This window comes from Aythya marila (assembly GCF_965140915.1).
Source record: "Aythya marila genome assembly, chromosome: Z".
Taxonomy (NCBI): Eukaryota; Metazoa; Chordata; class Aves; order Anseriformes; family Anatidae; genus Aythya; species Aythya marila.
Genome location: NC_139080.1, coordinates 84,104,631 through 84,124,159, shown reverse-complemented (window position 1 = coordinate 84,124,159; position 19,529 = coordinate 84,104,631). Strand labels below are relative to the sequence as shown.

Here is a 19,529-nt window from a genome sequence, read left to right as displayed (position 1 = left end):
ATGATGCAAGAATCCTTCCTTAACCTCCCCTAGAATACTAAATAATTCTTTTTAAATAGTGATAATATCTTTTTTTAAAAGACATCATAGGCTGAAGTTGTTGTTAGACTACTCACAGGCAAAATAGTGATCATGACAGAAGTTATTGTTGCATTCTCTTCCACAATGATTGTCTTCTTTTCTATTACATAATCCTCATTCTCTGTTGCTTGGTTGGAGAGGGGAAGCTCAGTGTTAGGCTTGGCACTCAGCTGAACTGCAATCTCTCCAACAAATCCTTGTTCACGAACAATTTGTAAAGTAACAGTAGTTGAATTCACTTCTCCTATTAAAAGGAGGGGGAAAAAATCAAGATGTGATTGTTGTAACTCTTGCCCTGTTTGATTTCCAGCTTGCCTAATTGTACTGGATCTGATTACGAGAATCCACTTCAGCTCTGCTTAGCAATACAACCATACTTGGATAACTCATTGACCCAGGCAAATGAACACATACAAGTGGTATGAGTAAGGACACAGTATGTAAGTTGGGAAAGTATTTTAAGACAGGATCTAGAGGAATAAGAATATACTAAGTATTTACAGTTTGACATGCTTGCTACACAAACTTTTATTTCAACATTACTATTTATATTCATTTTCCCTTCAGAACTCCCATCCATCTCATTATTTTCTCTGGACTTTACATGCCTAGGATATCACTATTAATCCTAGACAAAAAAAAAAAAAAAAAAAAAGCACTGTAGCTAATCATACAGCTAGCTATAAATTTTAGAGACAGCTGTTGTACTTCTTTCTAATGCTGGAATAAAATGAGATGAACTTATATCACTAAAGTTCAGGTCACTTTGGGACCTTTTTACCCTTTAGGAAAGAAGATTTACTTTATTTATTTATTTTTAAATGAACAACCAAACATCACATTTAGATGAAAGTGCTGGGTTTTTGACTGGGAAAATTTTAAGAGATAAAATTACAACAGACTTTGTTCTTCAAATCAGTTTCATCAAAGTAATCACTTGTATTATTTAGATACTACTTCAGAGTTAGCACCTTTTCTGTATGTAATTAAACCCACTACATTTAAAGATGAGAGAAGACGCTATGCAAAAAATAAAACCTAAGATCATGCCTTAAATCCTAACTTTAAGGATAAATATTTATTGGGGGTGGGGGGACAGGGGTGGATAAACCCAAGGAACCAAGAATATCCCTTCACAATACCTTCAGGTGCAAAAATAAATAAATAAATAAAACATCACTAATTGGCTTTAAAATAGAATTGGCAAGGAGGTTTTAGCTGTCCTTTTATTCTGACTGAAAATGCACTTTCCATAGATTTTATTTTTTTTCTATGTACAGGATATTAAATTGCCAGCACATTTCAATTGGGCTTTTGAAGTATTAATAGCTTATCTTCTCTCTTCTCCCAGCCAGCTGCTGGAAAACCACCAGGCTGGAGGCAATGCCAGAGCAATCAGCTGCCTGCACCCCTGGCTCAGCAGGGGGGGCAGAAGCTGGAGCACCACTGCAATTCTCCTCCTGGCAAAATGCCTGGCAGAGCCTTTAAAATTTCACTTGGTGCCTGGAAGAAAAGCTGACATCATCCAACCAAATGAGGAGCTGGCAAGCAGAAAAAGTCCAATTCAGTTTTCTTGAAATATAATGCACTCTTGTTATGCTTTCCTTTTTTCCCTGTCCCACAGAACAAAATGTTTCCAATTTTTTATCCAATTCATGAGCAAAGTGTATTTATGCATATTATTTTAAACAGATTATTAAACTAATCAAATGAGCAAACTTGGCTAAGTGGAAGGATTTTATGAGCTAGTGAAATACAATACAAGATGACAAGATTTTAATAAGTTAGCCCCTACAAAATGGTTAGATAATGTTCATATGGGAATTTGACATAGAAATACATCATGAAATGGCATAATTATGTAGTTTTAAGGTATTTCTACTAAATCTAAAATCTAAATCTAAAACTAAATCTAAATCTGTTTAAGGCAATCGCATAAATCAATGCTATAACTTCAGTGACAGAAACCTTAAAAATCACACATTTTTTCCTTACAATCAAGTAACAGAATTACCTTCTGGCTCTGTGACTTTAACAAAGAGAGAGTCTGTATGCCAGCCAATCACTCCATATGGAAAATCACTAGGCAAAATGGTAAGCACTGCTCTTGCCCTTTTGGGATCAATGATAGCTCCTTTTGCGGCATCCTGAACACCCACAGTGGTAACGTGAGTGAGGGTGATATCCACGGTCTCTGAAAGCTCTGCAACACTGTCTGCAAGAATTGTCAAGGTGATTGTGGACAGGGCCTGGCCTTCTGAAAATGTAATCTGAGGTTGTAGAGGGAGAAAAAAAAAAAAAAAAAAAAGACAAACTTCTCAGTGCTGTCATACCAATGAGTTTATTCATTTTAACTCTATCAACAAAAAGAAAAACAAAATATGAATAAAGCATGCAAAAAGAAATATGAGATAAGAGACAGGCAATATGAAGAGTCACTTTGAGAAAATGGCTATGTGGTTAAATACTTTGAAACAAAGATCAGAAAGCAAAAAATGAATTCTCATTCAGAATCATAACAATCAAAGAGACCAAGCACCCATCTGAGCATAAGTTTGGTGTAATCAAGCTAACTACAAGTATCATCATTACAAACAGGCATTCAACTCTAGACATCTTTCTTACAGCTGCACTCCAAGTTTAGGAAAAACTGCTCAGTCATTTGAAAATATTTATATATCCTCATTTTTACAGAAACGTAAAATGGTTGAGGTTGGAAAGGACGTCTGGAGATGAACTAGTCCAACCTTCCCTGCTGAGAACAGGTTCATCTAGAGCAGGTTGCTCAGGGCCATGTCCAGACTGCCTTTGAGTATCTCCAACGATGGAGACTTGGAAAGGACTCATGAGGATCATCAAATCCAACTCCTCACACCACAGTTCTTATGTTTAAATGGCATCTCCTGTATCATGCCCATCGCAGGCACAGGACACAACTGAGATGTATCTCTCCATCTTCTGTACTCCCCTCCCAGGTATTTATACACTGTGATAAGATGCTCCCTAGGCCTCTCCCCATTTGTCAGATACTTGAATACCTTAACCACATTGAGGACCATTCCTAGGACTCTCTTCAGTAAGTCCATGTTTTCCTTGTGCTGTAGAACCCAGAGCAGTACACAGCAGTACAGATGTGTCTCACCAGCACTGAACAGAGGGGCAGGATCACCTCCTTTGATCTGCTGGCCATGCTCTGCTCAAAGCAAACCAGTATGCTTTCTTTGCTGCAACCACACATTGCTGGCTCATATTTAACTTGTCTTTCATTATATGCCTTTCAAGTTATTCAACAACACTTGTATTCACTGAGGTTTCTTGCATAATTAAATTTAATACTTTCTCAAACATTACAAAAATGGGAAGAAGCATTAAACTGCTTCTTCAATTTAGCATTATTTCTTCTATAACATGCTGGATATGGCTGGGATGGGGTCAGCTTTCCTCATAGCCCATACAAGTACTGGGCTTTGCGTCTGTGGCCAGGAGAAGTCTGTCTCTCCAGCTAATCACCCCAAATCCCCACAGGCTGGTGGAGGGCAGGAGGTTGGGTGTATTGGGTTTACACGGTAAGGTTTTGGTAGCAGAGGGGCTGGAGGGGTGGCCTCTGTGAGCAGAGCCCAGCAGCTGCCCCATGTCAGAGAGAAGCCAGCTCCAGCTGCTCCAAAAGGGACACACCGCTGTCCAGAGCTGGGCCATGAGTGACACTACCTGGGCTCTGGGAGAGCAGATTGAAGAAAGGGGAAAAAAAAAAAAAAAAAACAAACTGCTGTGCTACAGCAGCTGGGAGAAGAAATGTGAGAGGAACTTTACTTATTAAACTACAGTTATCTCAACGCACAAACTTTTCCGTCTTTTTTCTATGTCTGTCCTGCTGAGAAGGGGGGAGTAAGAGAGCAATGGAGTGGAGGTCTGGCAGCCAGCCAAGGTCAAACCACAACATATAATTACATCAAAAGTATGATGAATGCATAATATGTATGAGGAATGTCCATCTTATATTCTTTTTATGTTTCAGTTCAAAGGGCCAGTCACTTGGTTAGGTCTCTCTCAAAAACACTGATGTATTTACAAACACTTATGCTATTCCTATTCTGAGCTTTCAATTGAATGACTGAACTGTACTTTCAGTTCTGTCTCTTTCTACCTGCAAAAGTCTAGAGGAAAATCATGCAGCATCCTCTTTAGATTCAATTTAATCTAGAATGCTCAAGCACTATTTAAATTATTATTATTATTTTGCATTCTTGACTTACCCTGTGTTGATTTTTCTCTAATTATTTTTGCTGTACTTCAGATGCCACAATTCAATATTTCCAGATGCAAAGGTTATTTCTACGATCTTTTAGCCCTCTTCCCACAGCTGTGGCTTGTGCTATTCCTCTGCAACCTCAGGGCTCACAGGGCCTTGTGTCTTTACAGACGGCCACTAGATGGAGTCACTTGACTTAAAGAACGCGGCCACAAGGCGTATCAAGAGTTTAAGCTATTCGAAAACACTGGATTTTAATACGGTTAGAAATCTAAACTGTCTCAGAAATAAGCAAAACTGGGACTTGTGATATTCCCCTAGGTCACTGAAACTCTCGAGTGTATTGTTATCATCAGGAAGAAAAGCAAATAATTCCTTGATTCCCATCTATGCAAATGACTTGACACTGTAGCTGGATCGCACAGCAAGAAGAATGGAAGATAGGAACAGGATACTACAGATACACATGTCTACTGCCCGGACAGAATTGCAGTATCTGGTTATAGAAGAGCAGGAGTGATGCTGTGGTATTATGTGCCAGCCAAAAGTAAGAACTGTCAACATCACGGACAAGGACTGGGAAGCATAAATTAACAGACCAGGACAATCTAATGTGTGCTATCCTTGTTTAGGACCTGCACCTACCATCTGAGGCAATGTAGTCAGTGATCCTCTAGTACAGATTTTATTACATACCATTCCAGAAGCTGGGAATACATCACTCGTGCTCCCATTGGCTATCCACTCTACTGTAACTCTTCCGTATGTTCCTATTAAGCGTTCAATATTTAAAGTGATTAAGCTGTCCTGTTCCATTTCTTCAACTTGCTTAAATAAAGAACTCTGAAAAACATGAAGTAGCAGAACCTTAAGATTATTTTCTTTTAAATAAAAGTTTATTTAGGGATCTTGGTATCCAAAGTAGGCCAGCAGTATCAGGCATCAATGAACTGGTATACTATTAAGTAGCCAAGTACATGTTCATTGATTAAATGAAGATGACCTAATGAGGTACTCAATACTCCCAGGTTTCATGCATGTTAGAATTTAAAATGTCAAGCCTCTTTAACTTAAAGAAAAAAAAAAAAAAAGTCCTAATCTATTTTTTGAGTATAGTATTTTAAGTCCAAAATGTATGAAGCAGGCAACAAATAACTGGAACTTCAAAAGAGATGTATATTTACTGCTGTTATTTTTCTGTTATTCATCCATCTCACACTAGCCCAGATGCAAGTTTCATTTCAGTGATGACTCTTCTGTTTCATACCTTCAGTATGCATTTACCATATCACTCTCTGGATGTCTTCTACTGTGTTTGCTGATTTAAGAATTAACCACTCCAGATGCAACTTTCAGTCTGACATTTTTTCAAAATAAATCAGTTTGTTCTGAGAGATTGGCTCACCTCATGACATAAACCAATTAGCATACTTTTTGGAAGGAAAAGTATCTTCTGGTTTGTTTACTGACTTCCCTTGATTAAAAAAACAGTAGCATCTATACCATGCTATAAAATATGACATCTGAAAACTGAATTTTTAGTTTGTTGCCAAACTAAGTCAGCAAACTAATATGTTATTGTAAATATAAGGGGATTATAAAAATCTCATAATAGGGACAGACTGTGGAACTTATTTTCTATCATTTTGTGGCCTTTATAATCACATAGCAATGCTAAGTAGATACTAAAAAGTTTCTGACACATTACTAGAAGACTTTAGAAAAACCATCCTATCACATTCTCCATTTTATTGTTTGTTTGTTTCCCATTATTCAAAAATTATATAAATATATATGAATGATTTACCTTATAATTTTTACCTGAGCAAATGCAATGATTCCATATGCATTGTCATTGGAAGGAATAATTATGTTAACAAAACCATGAGCACCAATCTCTGCACCTCCCTTAGGGTTTTTCAGCCACACCGTGAAACATTCTTCCTCCTCTGGGATAGCATCATCAAGGATATTGACAGCTATCACAAATGCCATGTCCCCAGGCTCAAATATCAATTCACCTGAACTAGCATAAAAACACAAATATCAAATAATTATAAATTTAGGATAGATCTTTAATGATTTTTGAGCATTTTTTCCCGTGCAGTTATTGCTTATTTTATTCAGGCAGTAATTTAGGTTGAAATTTTCTTTACCAAAATAATGATAGATCATAAAATAACTGGAATTAATTATGAAAGCAATTTCATTTGTCCTAAATACAAGATTGTTAAAAATTAAGTCATGACTGCAAGTTCTCTCTTGCCTCATATTTTAAAAACCAATTGTAGGCTGTTCCACTGCAGCTTATCTTAAACTGTGAATAAAATCTCTTTAGCACTAATGAAGTAGGTCACCATGTAGAAGAAACAACAGTCTCCACTATCACAAATAAGTATCACAGTAAACGAAACTCAAGGTGTCTCAGACAAGTTATACAAACAAAAAAACCTACCTTGGTATAAAATCAGACTGGTTGGAAATAGTGGTCAGTTCATAAATCTGTGAGCTGGAGTTGGCAGACAAAGCAATCAAGCTCTTGCTGATGTTCAGAGACCTTGCAGTAACTGAAGTGATATGATCTGCATATGGGCCTTCCAGCATTACAGAGAACTGGTTCGCTTCAGAGTTCCAAGCATACAGCGTTGTTATATCCTTACCAGCTAGGAGGACATGGACTACATGGAGCAAAGAGGCAGAAAATAATTGTTTAGTGATATATTTAAAAGTTACTGTTTTAATGCCAGAAGTGCTCCTTGCAGAACACTGATTAAACTGACTTTTAAGATCTGATAAATACATAAAAAAAAATAAGGACATGCATTATATGCTAGGATTTGAACAAAAATTTTCATTTAAGTCTTACCTAAACCTGAAGGAGGCATGAAGACATGGATATTTCTTACATCATGGACTGGAAGAGACTGGAAGTGTCTAAAAGTTGACTGCCCTGTCTCCCAGACAAAAATTTCAGAAGAATTTCCAGATTCTACCAAGGAACAAAATGACAAAGCTCACATTATTTTGCTGCCTTTTAGTTAAATCACACACTGGTGGCCATTCAAAAGCCAGTGTCTGGCAGCTTTAATTATGAAGTGAAACTGATTGTATTATTTGCCTTATTAGTTGGTGCATAACTTTGATGCAAGAACATTAAGACTGACTTTAGACAACATCTAATTGCAAAGAAACCCGTGGACTGCAACAAAAACTTTTTAGTAGCCATAGAGAAAAAATGACATCTAAAATATCAAACTTGTAATAAAATACATGTGTACTTTGCTGACTAGTGATCTGTGTGTGGCACAAAGCTCAGAAAAGCTTAGAAAGAGTGTGATAAGCAGGTAGATTAAATATAGTTATTATTTCCCATTGTTACTAGGAAAGCATTTTGTTTGTTTTGTAAGTATTTGAGAACAAGCACAAGGCTTTTATTTTCTGAGAGAAAAAGTAGAGGTTACTTTCATAAAATACTAGGGTTAAATGCTTATTGACTACTGTCCCTCCCCCCCGAACCCCCCAATCAAGTGATTCCAATAGCTTTCTAAACTCCTTTACCACAAAGAGCTTTGCTATCAAACAAGCCATTGTATACTCAGAAAACTCATTCTTTGTTTTCTGCTAAATACCTTTTGCAATAATTACAAAGATATCAGATCCAGAAATCCAGGAGTCCATATGTTTTATTTCCTTTGCTGGTACTTGATGAAGCTTCCTAAATTCATTGTTCAACCACTGATACAAGAGCATGTTTTGGCTGGTATTTGACAAAGAAACTAACAGGTACATAAAGCCTCCTCTAGGAAACAGGGCTATGTCCACAACTCCATTAAGTGGAAGCTGGTGATGCAGCACAAATATGTCTTTATTCCACTGGAAAACCTGTGGAAATACAAAAATCTTTTCTTTATATTTTAATTTCTTTATCTATTAATAATTGGCACCGAGAGAACTGAAACTAAATGACATGTCAAAAAAATGGGAAGATTTATGGTCTTTTTGGATTTGGGAAGATTTATGTACTGAATTCCTGTATTCTTAGGTGGACTGTACTTTAAAGTAGAAGCCCACTGGTAAGTACAGGGTAATTAACCCTACTGCAAGAAGCTGTGCCTGCTCTTCAGAGGAACAGGTTTATGTTCAGAAGCTATTTCTTTGTTTACATGCTACATTTCAAAACTGAAATAACACTAGCAATAAAAACAAACCAGATGTGAATTATACACTCAGGTAGAGAGTATTTGTACATCCAAACAAGTCTGGAATTTTAACTGTTATAAATTTCCAATAGAAACAAAAATAATTGAAATTATTTTTAATTAATTAAAAAAAAACAGAAATACATGCTTATAGATTTACTTCCTTTCATTATCCTTTCAGAACTAAGCAAACTACCCAGATTAAAGCCAGAGAAGACTGAAGAATATTCAAACCTGGATGGAACTGGAACTGTCTGTGTGACTCACAATAATCAAATAGTCTTCTTCCTCCACTGCAAAATGTTTCACATGTCTGGTATCCAGAACAGACAGAGTCTGTATCTATGAGGGAAATATGAGGGTGACTATGTTGATCTACATATGTATATAAACAAATACATTTTATATTACATTGTATATATAGACATTTTATATTACACTGTATATATAGAGACAAAGTACGCATAGAATGTTAAGAATTCCAAAATTATAAAAAAATATACATGAAAAAACTATACATTAAATACTTTTTAAAATTTTTTTTAAAACTTCAAATATACATATCTATAAAAACAGCTGATGTACAGAATTAACATAACTTATCATACATTTTCCAGAAAATGTTCTATGACTTGAGACTTCTATTGCTTGAGAATTTCTTCCCCCACTTCCCAGGCAATTCTCCCTGTACCCTCAAATGCAAATATGTAAAAAATATAAACAATGTAAACGACTATGACAAACTTACATCACTGAAGTCATGTAGTATTTTAGGACACAACTAACTCTTGTCACACAGAGTGCTTTCTTCTAAAACATGGCCAGACTGGAGGACCTCCTTTGGTCCTTGCCAACCCATACAATTTTAAGATTTTAAAATTAAAATAGATTTACCCACAACAATCTGTGTCCAGGCATGAATGCATACACACTGTTGTTAGAAGCTCCCTGCGTGGCTCCTCCATGAGTAACCACAAGGTAGGAAGAGCCTCCAATTTGGAAAGACACACAACTTGTAGGATTCCACATACTGAAATTCTGTGAGAAGATTAAAAAAAAGTAAGATTGTGACTTAAATTCATTATTTAGTAGCATGTCTGGTGTTCAAAAACAAACATTTACCTCAACAGGAACAAATACACCTTTCCACTGGTAGACAGTAGAAAACAAAGCTGGAGGCATACGCAACAGAACACCGTACAGGATTTCTCCTGAGGTAAAGAAACACCAACCAGATGCTGATTCTTCCACAAAACTTTGCAAGACAGATAGGACACTGATACCACCCCCTGCAATATAGTTAAAATAAATAAATAAATAAATTACTATTATATTACTCTTGAGATCTTTTCCAACTCCATTCCCATTATTTACCTGCCAAAACCAGACCTAGTATCAGAAATGTTGAAGTTGTGTATTTGGTATAAGTGTATATAAATACATAGAAATGTTACAATACTAAGGATATAATGAGAGTTAAACAGTAAATGTATTATTTTTCATTCATTGCAACTGCACATGGAAGATGCATAGGCAATTTGAGTCTGAGTCTTAATAATTTATCTTGGAATTTAGCTAACAAGAAAATTAGCTAGATAGCAAATTGTAAAAAAAAAAATTAAAAAAAAAAAAAAAGACACAGAAATAAGAAATTACAAAATGTTCATGTTTTGTTCCCTAGTTACAACATGTTCATGTTTTTACTCCAAGACGGTCTCTGAGCACCATCTCATCAGAACTAAACTCCAGAAGCTAAACTCTTGCATGTCACATATCATTTATAATGTGTTAGAAAGATCCTGAGTTACAAGTAGTACAGAACAAATATTATTACACACAAACACACACACAAAAATAAATAAATAAAAAGCTAATGACAATAATGTTCATATTGGTCAAACTCTTGCAGAAGTGGCTGGTGATTCTTAAATAGCTAAAGTATTCTATCTACTAAATCTTACATAGGAAAATACTAAATGAATTGTGTCTGAATACTTGAATTTACATTCCCAAGCTACATCTCCTGTATGCTTGGCTACTCTCTTACTATCTCCACTTCTACAAAAGCAGTGAACATTCTCTGTAAGGTGAACGTACTGATGCCAAATGCAGTATCTGATGATGTCTCCCACTCAACACTCACAGACACGTTAAGCCCATTACTCCGTGAAACTTTCAAATAAGCTGTAGTGTTGGCTTCTTCAATTATGATGAAATTTGTCCTAAATGTGAGAATCATAAAAATAAGGAAAAAAAAAAATTTATTGTATATTCATTGCTGTAATAGAAATAAGATTTTTACTATACAATTCCAGATGCAGAATATACAACAGAAATAAAAATAAAATATCAATTATGTGTTTCAGTATCTGATGGACTGGTAGCTACATTAATTAGGGTTTCCTAATGATCCTTGCCACAATCATGCAAAATCATAGGCAATTCAACAAAATCTTTAACCAGACTGAAATTTAAGTATATTAAATTTAAGTAATAAATGTTTAGATAATATTAATGTTAATAATTAAAATAAAATATTAATTATAAATATTAAAGTATTAATAAAATAGCACACATATGCTTTCTATTTAAATATTTTTTTTAATCTATATGGTTTCAGCTGAATGTTTTTTTTTTAAATGGCACTCCATATGTGTCACTTGCTTCTGAAAAACAGCCTTCAGTGAAAGTATATTTTGTACAGGTTTAAAAATGAAAGTAAATTATAAAACGTATGACTTCCTGGAGACTGATATGAGGTTTGGAGCTTTTAACATGGAATACTATCAGTGGAATATGTAGGCATTAGTGAAGTATTGGTTTATAAAGAAAAATAGTAATATATAAATAAATTGAAATTTTGGATTATGAATAGTCCTTTTTATGCATTTTTCTACTCTTTTGTTTAGCAGTAATAGTATTTCACAATACCTTTCAAAATTACAGATTTACAAATTGAGTTGCTGAATTTCTTTAATGGGATTCATCAAATACAAAATTGCAGAGAAATGTTATCTCTTTGGAGTATGAGCAACTATCTCCTTTTTACTGATCAGTGTACAGTACCTGTTTCCAACTGTATAGATGCTGAAAAGCCCTAGTGGAGCCTGGTTTTGTAACACTGTAATCATAGTTTGCACTCTCGTGCCTAGTCTGGCTCCTCCAGTTGGATTGAACAGGGTGACAATGAAGTGCTCATCCATTTCTGGTTCTTCATCTAGTACCGCAGAAATATGCAGCGTCTGATAACAAAACAAGCATACAATGTTACAGAGACATGATAACAGATGATGACACAGCTCTATCAGAATGTGCTACCTTTTATTTTTTTTTTTTTTATTTCACTCTAAGGCTTTGGATAACATAGCAGGAGAAGAGCAGCGTATGAAGCTGGATAGGACAGAAGTGAGGCAAGCTCAGACTGAGTTCAGACTAAAAGGTCTTCAGGTTCTAAAGCCATCCTTCCAGTGGCCTCTATTGGTGCAACATTAAGACGAGCATATTCACTTTTTTTTGTTGCTGTTGTTCTTTTCTTCCTTTTCTCACCTTATTATCCTGAAGTTTTTGATCCTAATTTCATACTTTCGTTTCCTATTTATTCCATACATTTCTGGTAGTTTATAGTCACAACACAACTATAAGTGTAATCAGTTAAGTTGGTTTTAATTTATTTTAGTTGGCAACTAAGCTATCTTCAGGGAAACAGGGTAATCTCACTACTGGTGCTGTCAAGAAAAGGAAAAAAATAAAATAAAATAAAATAAAAGCAAGAATCACTAGAGATTTGAAATGCTCTTTTCTTTCCATGCTTCTTTCCCCCTCCTACACCACCGTGGACAAAGATCAAGTCTTCTCAAGGCAACTTCAAACTAGCAAAGAGCAATCTAGAGAAAGCTAAGTGCTTCACTTTCATTTGGGGCGCACTGTCATCCTTCACACTACCCAAACAAGCAAAAAATTTCAGAGGTAAACATAGCATTGCTGTACAGAATAAAAAGTTAATGATGATGCATTTGGAAATAATACAAAATTTACAATGTTTTATATTTCTGTTCATTTCCACAATAAACCATATTTACCAACTATATTAAGAAGGCTCCAACTTCATGTAGATCTGCTGCATTGTGATTCCAAATGCATTTAAAGGCCAGAAATTGAAAACCAGTGTTTCCAAGTTTGTTTGTCTCAGTTTCTATCCTATTGCCTGTAATATGCTAACACTAGCTTCACCAGCTTTACTGGCAAAAATAAATAAATCAAATTGTGATTGAACCTTAGAAGAGTCAGGATTCACAAGCTACTTCATTTTCTAGCTGACATTCTTTTGAGGACAGTATAGAGGCAGTGAGCTTAATACTTAAGTTATTTTCCAATTCTAAGACAGACAACTGTTCTACTTTTTGTATTTGTTGCAGTACATTCCATTTAGTTCAGACTAACTGAAATGTTAAATTACAGAATGGGGTTTTTACTTTGATCTTAACTATTAGGCTTGTAAATTATCACTTTAATTTAAAGTAAGTTTACATTTCTGCTATATAAAAAGAACTGTTCCAAAGCACACGTGAATGTTATCTACACAGTGCATTGTTTTCAATTTACCTCAACCCTTACAAAGTGAGAAACACCTAAAGATGAGCCCATTTAATTTTCACACACTCACACATCAGATAATAACAGGAAATCAGTCACAGCTCATGACTCAATTCACTTTATGAATGAAAAAAAGAAGGAAAAATAAACAAGATAAAGCACAGACATTTCTGAAATCTCCAATATTTCCAAAAAAAAGCCTCCTACACTTCTCTGGTAATAACTAGTATATTACCTTGAACCTGACTCCCTCTTCGAGCACAATATATCCTTGAGAAGGGGTCAAATCCATTGTTGCCTCTGAAGAATTAATCTCACTTACAAGATACTGAACAGTCACAGTGCCAAATATTCCCTGAGGTGGTTCTCTGATAATATTCAATACTGCTACACTTTCCATCAAATGGATAGACGTTTGCTCTCTCAGGAAGAAGTGATCACTGTTATTGAATGACAAAACTCCATGGCCATCATCATTGGCAAGTATAGTAATTGTAGCTTTTGAAAAAGAAATAATGAAAATATTCTTTGGTTAACACAGTAAAATATAAATATACCTATATAGTAACATAATACATAACATAAACACAAATACATTCTTCCTTTAGTGTGTATATAATGCTTATGTGTCCATGACATTACCTGAAGAGAATGGGAAGGCATTTCACTTTAACTAGGAAGATTTCTAGACAGGAAGAATATAGCCTCTCCTAGAAAAGGATTAGGAAATCTCTAAAAAGACCTCAGTTCAGTGAGGTAGTACACATTGAAAAACTCATCTTCGTGCTTTTTGATTCATTGCTTTACATATAAACTTTTTAATTGCACAGATTTCACAGGGATGTTTCAGAACCTTCCAAAGGAGTATAAAGATTCACCATAGCAGGGCAATGGTGCTTTCTGAAATATGATTATTCAGAAAAGTGAAATTAAAATGTGTGCCACAGAATTCTAAAGAAATGGAACATTAAAACTAAGTTTTACCTGTTGTGTTCTCCCCTAATTCCAGCCCCAGAGATGGATTTGTTAAAATTAACTGGAACTTCTCATCACCTTCAGGAATCTCATCATCAAAAATCATGACATCAACAGATTTATGCCTTTCTCCATCAGCAAAAAAAAGAGTCTAGCGTTGAAACACATAAAGCACCGAATACTTACATCAGTTAATAGCACACATAAATTTTTGACTATGGTAAACAGAATTCTGTGAAATAGGAAAGAAGGGAAAGCATATGAAGAGCCATATTCTCTGTTCCTTATAAACTGATTGAATCAGAGATATAAAGGTTCAGCACATTACAGAATGAGGACAAGAAAGAATAATTTATTTTGAAAGTCCTGTTGCAAAAATCATCTATGAAAAAGTTTGTATGTCTAATCAAAATTAAATTTGAAATAGATGTTTGAATGTTTACATTTTGCTTTATATTAAAAAATATTAAAAAAAAAAGAAAGAAAGAAATAGTAAGAATAAGAATATTTTTATTTCATTCTATTCAGGTTTCCAAAGCAACTGAAACAAATTGAAACATCTAGCATCACTACTGATCATTCGGCAGAATAATCAAGAAGATATTCTTTTATGGAAGCTGAAAGAATAAAAAGTACTAGATTTAGAGTTGCTTCTTACCCTTGAGGTTACATTAAAATCCAAACCCAGTTGGGCCTCCAAATTTTGGGCATAAAAAAATACAGACACATTGCCATATGATCCTCTGTTTCGGTAAGCCATTACTGTCAGATTCCCATGAGATTCACTAACTTCAAATCTAAAATAAAAATAAAAATTCTCAATGTTCACTGATTATGTTCTTTTAAAAAAGATGGTATATTTTTATTACATTTCTACTCTGAATTGTTCCCTACATTATAGTTCTCTAACGCATCCTTTTTACTTTTTTTTTTTTTTCTTATCTACATGGAATTAAGTAACAGGAGGTTTGTTTTGTTTTGTTTGTTTTCTTGTATGAATGGTGAGGCTGGAAGAGTTGATGCAGGCTGGGGAGGTTAGGCAAATTGGTAATATAAAAGGACAACAGTGGAAGTAGTAATAAGTAAAAGAATTCTGATTAGATGAAGAGTAAATTTTGTTTTCAGTGTGGGAATCCCACTTTCTAGTTCAGCTGAATTGAATGATTACTTTACCATCTCAAAGACATGGCCTTATTTTTAACAGGAGTTTTACTTTTAGAAAGAAAATGGGCAATACCAATCACTAATTGGCACAGTGAGTTCTTCAGACGAGACTTACTTGGTACCTTCCCATTCAATTACTCCTCTTACACCATCATTAGCATCAATAACAATTTGAGAAGCTAAACCTTCCACATCTAAAAGGAAAAACAGAAAGACAAAAAATTAAAGAACAATAAAATCAATTATCTTGATTTTCAAGGATCAATTATTTAATCTGTACTAATATTAGAGTTTCTTTCCAAAAAAAAAATATGTGTAGGAGAAAATAGGAGTGGCTAAGATAACTGGAACGAGTCCTTACTACTAGAAGTGCAATAACATGTCTAGAATTAGCACTGTAATATTTAATAATGCATACCAAAAAAAAAAAAAAAAAAAAGAAATAGAAAAAGCAAATTTAGAAATTTAAAGAGCACATAAAACTTTAGGAAATAATAAAGTCTAGATTTGCAATGGAATCTTAATTTGTCTTCACTATAAGTGTTTATTATGATGACATTCAACATTTCGCAGACTGTGCCATTCTGAGTATGAGAAAGACAATAAGGAAGAATAATAAATGATTCAGTAGTTCATCTTCTTTTCGTGCTTCAGTGCCTCATCATACATCCTAATGGCACACCTCAGATTCCACTACAAATATACAATTATTAATTTATTTGTGGGGTGTTCACAAATATATTTTTTTTTACAGTAAAGTACTGTAATATACACTACATATATACTACTGTAATATACAGTACTTTACTGCTTTACAGTATATACAGTATACAGTATATACTGTAATATACAGTACTTTGCATACTTTACTGCTCCATAAAGACATACAGATATTTACAATTAGCCTGAAATAGTAATTGAATACACTGCAGTGTGAAAAACTCCAAATAATAGTTTAATGTCAGAAAAGTCCACTAACTTCAGAGACCAGAACTTTACAGTCAAAACTTAATACTTCTCAGAAAATAGGTTGTTGTTTTTCAGACAACAGCACCACACAACTACCTTAACTTACTTCAGTTTACTTTTTATAAACTTCAGCTTACTTTCTAAAACCAAATTGACTTCACTGAGTCTGCCATAAGTACATTATATTTAGATCCACATACATTTTTCCATCAATTCAGATAAAACTGAACAAAAGTAGAAGATTATTACCATGAATCTAAGCCTGTCACTATGAGGTAGAGATGAAAATAGCTCTACACAGACAACAGAAATGTTACTGAGGTTTACGAATCCTGAGGGAGTTCTGGTAATTACAGACATTTTTGCTTCACTCCTTATCCGCATTTTCCCATGTCACTTTGAAGTCAGATCTGTTCACCCAGGATCTCTAAGAGTTTGCTCTCAAGAGCAGAATGGACAAAATAGCAAAACTATCTTTATGCTGTTTGAGTGAAACCTCAATCAGAAACATAGGTCACTTAAGCTTGGCATGTTCACTTGTTCATCACAGACAGCAGGCTTACTTAACATAGGGCATACAGATGGCCATGGCAGCAGCACTGCATGCAATAAAAGCCAGATGTGTAGAACTGACTACATGCCTGTAACACATGCAGAATACACATCTCTTCTGATATTAGACCCCTCATTAGAACTCGTTCAAGTATCTTGGATAGGGTATTGGATTGCTAGAAATCTTGAAGGAAGGCGTGGCCCTGACTAGGACCTACATTTTCAACCATAACAAATAAAAACACACCAATGCAGAAAACAAGATTAAAAAACTGGCTGATAACAGAATTCACTGTGACATGTTATGTGAACACATTTTTGCCTTATGACTTAAAACTATTATTTTCTCATTGTAAGTAAAGCTGACCCAATGCAGTATCACATCAGTGTTAAATGGTCATGGTTCAAGGAGACAGACAAAGAGAAAGTGAGATTATACAACACAGTTTAGTTTGGATGAATCCTTCATTCTTACATGCTACTCCTTTCATATTTTAGACTCAACTATTCACAAATCGGCAGTGAGTCTTGCAAGTTACCTTTCAATCTGTAACGAATTAACTCAGTCACTTCTATAAGCATGCAAAGAAAAGGGAAAAGAGTCAAAGAAGATGTATGAAATTATATACCTAGTCTTTAGTACCACAGGATAATCCAACAGTTCTTAAAGCCAAGGACTACTATTCTACTGAAGCAAAATGAGAAGCAGACTAAGCAAATAATAAAGATCATTGCAAGAGTAGGAAAACCATAAAATATGTTTCCTAAAAGTGATAAAAGAATAAAAACAGACTTTTAAATGAGTGAGCAGAGTAGCCACATAAAGGGTTTTTTGACTTTTTTTTTTTCCGTTTTGCAGTTTGTAAATGAAAATCAGATGAAAAAATCACCAATAAACTTTTCAAATAATTGTGCTTTCCAACTGATAATTACTAACTCCTCTATGAAAATTAGTTTGTAATTTTCCCAGAGTTTAAAAAGCAAGAGATTAAGTATAAATATAAATCTATTTCATATTCTATGATATTTCTTCTAAATAACCATTGGTAACAGTTGGTAAGTAAGAGGAATAATGATAATCTCCCAAGGTAATATAATCTAAACCATTAAAAAGGAAAAGTAAAAATAATTTGGTATAAGATGTTTTACCAAGCTTAGGTGGGGATGATGTTGAATGGTTCATGATGAGTTCCACTGAAGTTAAATTAACCAAGAAGAATTCTTGCACCTCTGGTATATCATCCTGCAAAACACAAATGCAATACATACTCTTCTCATTTTCCTTTAAGAAACTTCCACAAAAGTCAACAAAAAGGAACACACAACAAGTCTCTAATATTACTGTGACACTGGAATTCATTTTTTTGTTTTCCTGAAATAATTTTATTGGGTCTGAAACTGATTATCATGAAAGAATTATGAAGTAAGACATTATATATCATGAAAAAGATCCTGTGGCGATGATAAACTATCCTTGCAAATAAATTACTGACCAATTTTAGAGGCATGTATCTCCAACAACGAGCCTGTAGCCAGCCATGAAGCACACTGTTCTAGGTACTACTAGATAGTTAGTAAAGTTTTAATGAGACAACTTTATTACCTTTAGACAAGAGGTAGAGATGTTTTCTGTGACTATTTGATCCCTTGTGATTTTAATATTAAGATTGAAACCATCTTTCTAAATGATAATGAAATATAATACATGGCTTCAAATAATGGCTGCAAGCTTTAGTTTCCAAAATATTCCCCTTTGAAATCATACAGAAAAGTACAGAATTAAAAGGTTTAGAGGTTACCTCTAGAATAGTAATATTTATGGCAACTGATGTTTCTCCTTCTTCTAAAATCAGTGAGCCAGAAGCAGGTACATAATCAGCTCCTGGTTCAGCCACGGTCTCTTCTGTCTGATTACTTACAGTGAGCAATCCTGTAGCTGTGGCATACGTAACATTGATAGTACCTGTTTAATTTGTGAGGAAGAAAAAAAAAAAAAAAACAAAGCACATTTGTTTTTCAGTTCTTATATAATGTTCACTGGAATAGATAAAGACAAGAGATCAAATCCTCATCCACAAAATGAAGAGACTAACTGCAAAACAGAAGGATTAAAAGACTAATCCAAAGTATATTGGAGCTGGTGTACCTTTGTTACCGTTATCAATGTGCCTTCAATTTGACCTTTACTGACTTGTCTGTCTGCACAAGACTCAAAAATCATTGGGTCCAAATGCATCCAGAAATTTGAAGTTCTGTGGACCATAAATACGAAATTGCTAAAAGACTAGGTGGGACATCTCGTGTATCATTAATATGAGTTTTTGCAACAAGGGCACTTTTTGGGAATGACTGATATCTAAGAAAGGCTCTAATGACAGTGCTAGGAAACACAGATTAATAAATCTAGATACTTTTCTGGGCAGATTGACAAACTTCAATAGAGATTAAAATTAGGGGACACACAGATAAATATTACCAAGTTATACATTATAGTTTTGAGAATAAAACCACCTCTCAGTAATCTCGTAGGGTAAGTCAAGTGGCAAACATAACGAGTGTGATCCTGAAATAAAGTGACAGATGAAATTAAAAGCTGCTCTGTATGAAATAAAATGTAAGGGATAAAAGAGTCCTAATTAATAAATAAATAATGACGCTTATTTGAATTCAGTAAGAGGTCTTGCACTTACTATGAACAGTTACCTTAAAGCATTAGTTTACTGACGACTAAACTAGAGTATGAATTG

At 34.5% G+C, this 19,529-nt stretch overlaps 1 protein-coding gene across 4 annotated transcripts in view; it reads right to left on the bottom strand.

Annotated features, from left to right (window-relative positions):
• ADGRV1 (adhesion G protein-coupled receptor V1) overlaps window positions 1-19,529 on the bottom strand; it is a 287,686-nt gene that overhangs the window by 192,897 nt on the left and 75,260 nt on the right. For all 4 annotated transcript variants that reach the window (XR_014319280.1, XM_082782584.1, XM_082782586.1 and 1 more), the window contains exons 38-55: window positions 18,582-18,745; window positions 17,932-18,025; window positions 15,377-15,455; window positions 14,756-14,894; window positions 14,107-14,248; window positions 13,358-13,620; window positions 11,596-11,771; window positions 10,627-10,751; window positions 9,652-9,818; window positions 9,424-9,567; window positions 8,764-8,871; window positions 7,960-8,212; window positions 7,197-7,319; window positions 6,786-7,008; window positions 6,152-6,356; window positions 5,027-5,173; window positions 2,096-2,351; window positions 117-325 (exon numbers count right to left, since the gene is read on the bottom strand). Coding sequence is in view for 3 of the 4 variants with exons in the window: in XM_082782584.1 (XP_082638710.1) it covers window positions 117-325; window positions 2,096-2,351; window positions 5,027-5,173; window positions 6,152-6,356; window positions 6,786-7,008; window positions 7,197-7,319; window positions 7,960-8,212; window positions 8,764-8,871; window positions 9,424-9,567; window positions 9,652-9,818; window positions 10,627-10,751; window positions 11,596-11,771; window positions 13,358-13,620; window positions 14,107-14,248; window positions 14,756-14,894; window positions 15,377-15,455; window positions 17,932-18,025; window positions 18,582-18,745 (3,017 nt within the window). In the remaining variant the exon portion in view is untranslated. The remainder of the gene's footprint in view (window positions 1-116; window positions 326-2,095; window positions 2,352-5,026; window positions 5,174-6,151; window positions 6,357-6,785; window positions 7,009-7,196; window positions 7,320-7,959; window positions 8,213-8,763; window positions 8,872-9,423; window positions 9,568-9,651; window positions 9,819-10,626; window positions 10,752-11,595; window positions 11,772-13,357; window positions 13,621-14,106; window positions 14,249-14,755; window positions 14,895-15,376; window positions 15,456-17,931; window positions 18,026-18,581; window positions 18,746-19,529) is intronic.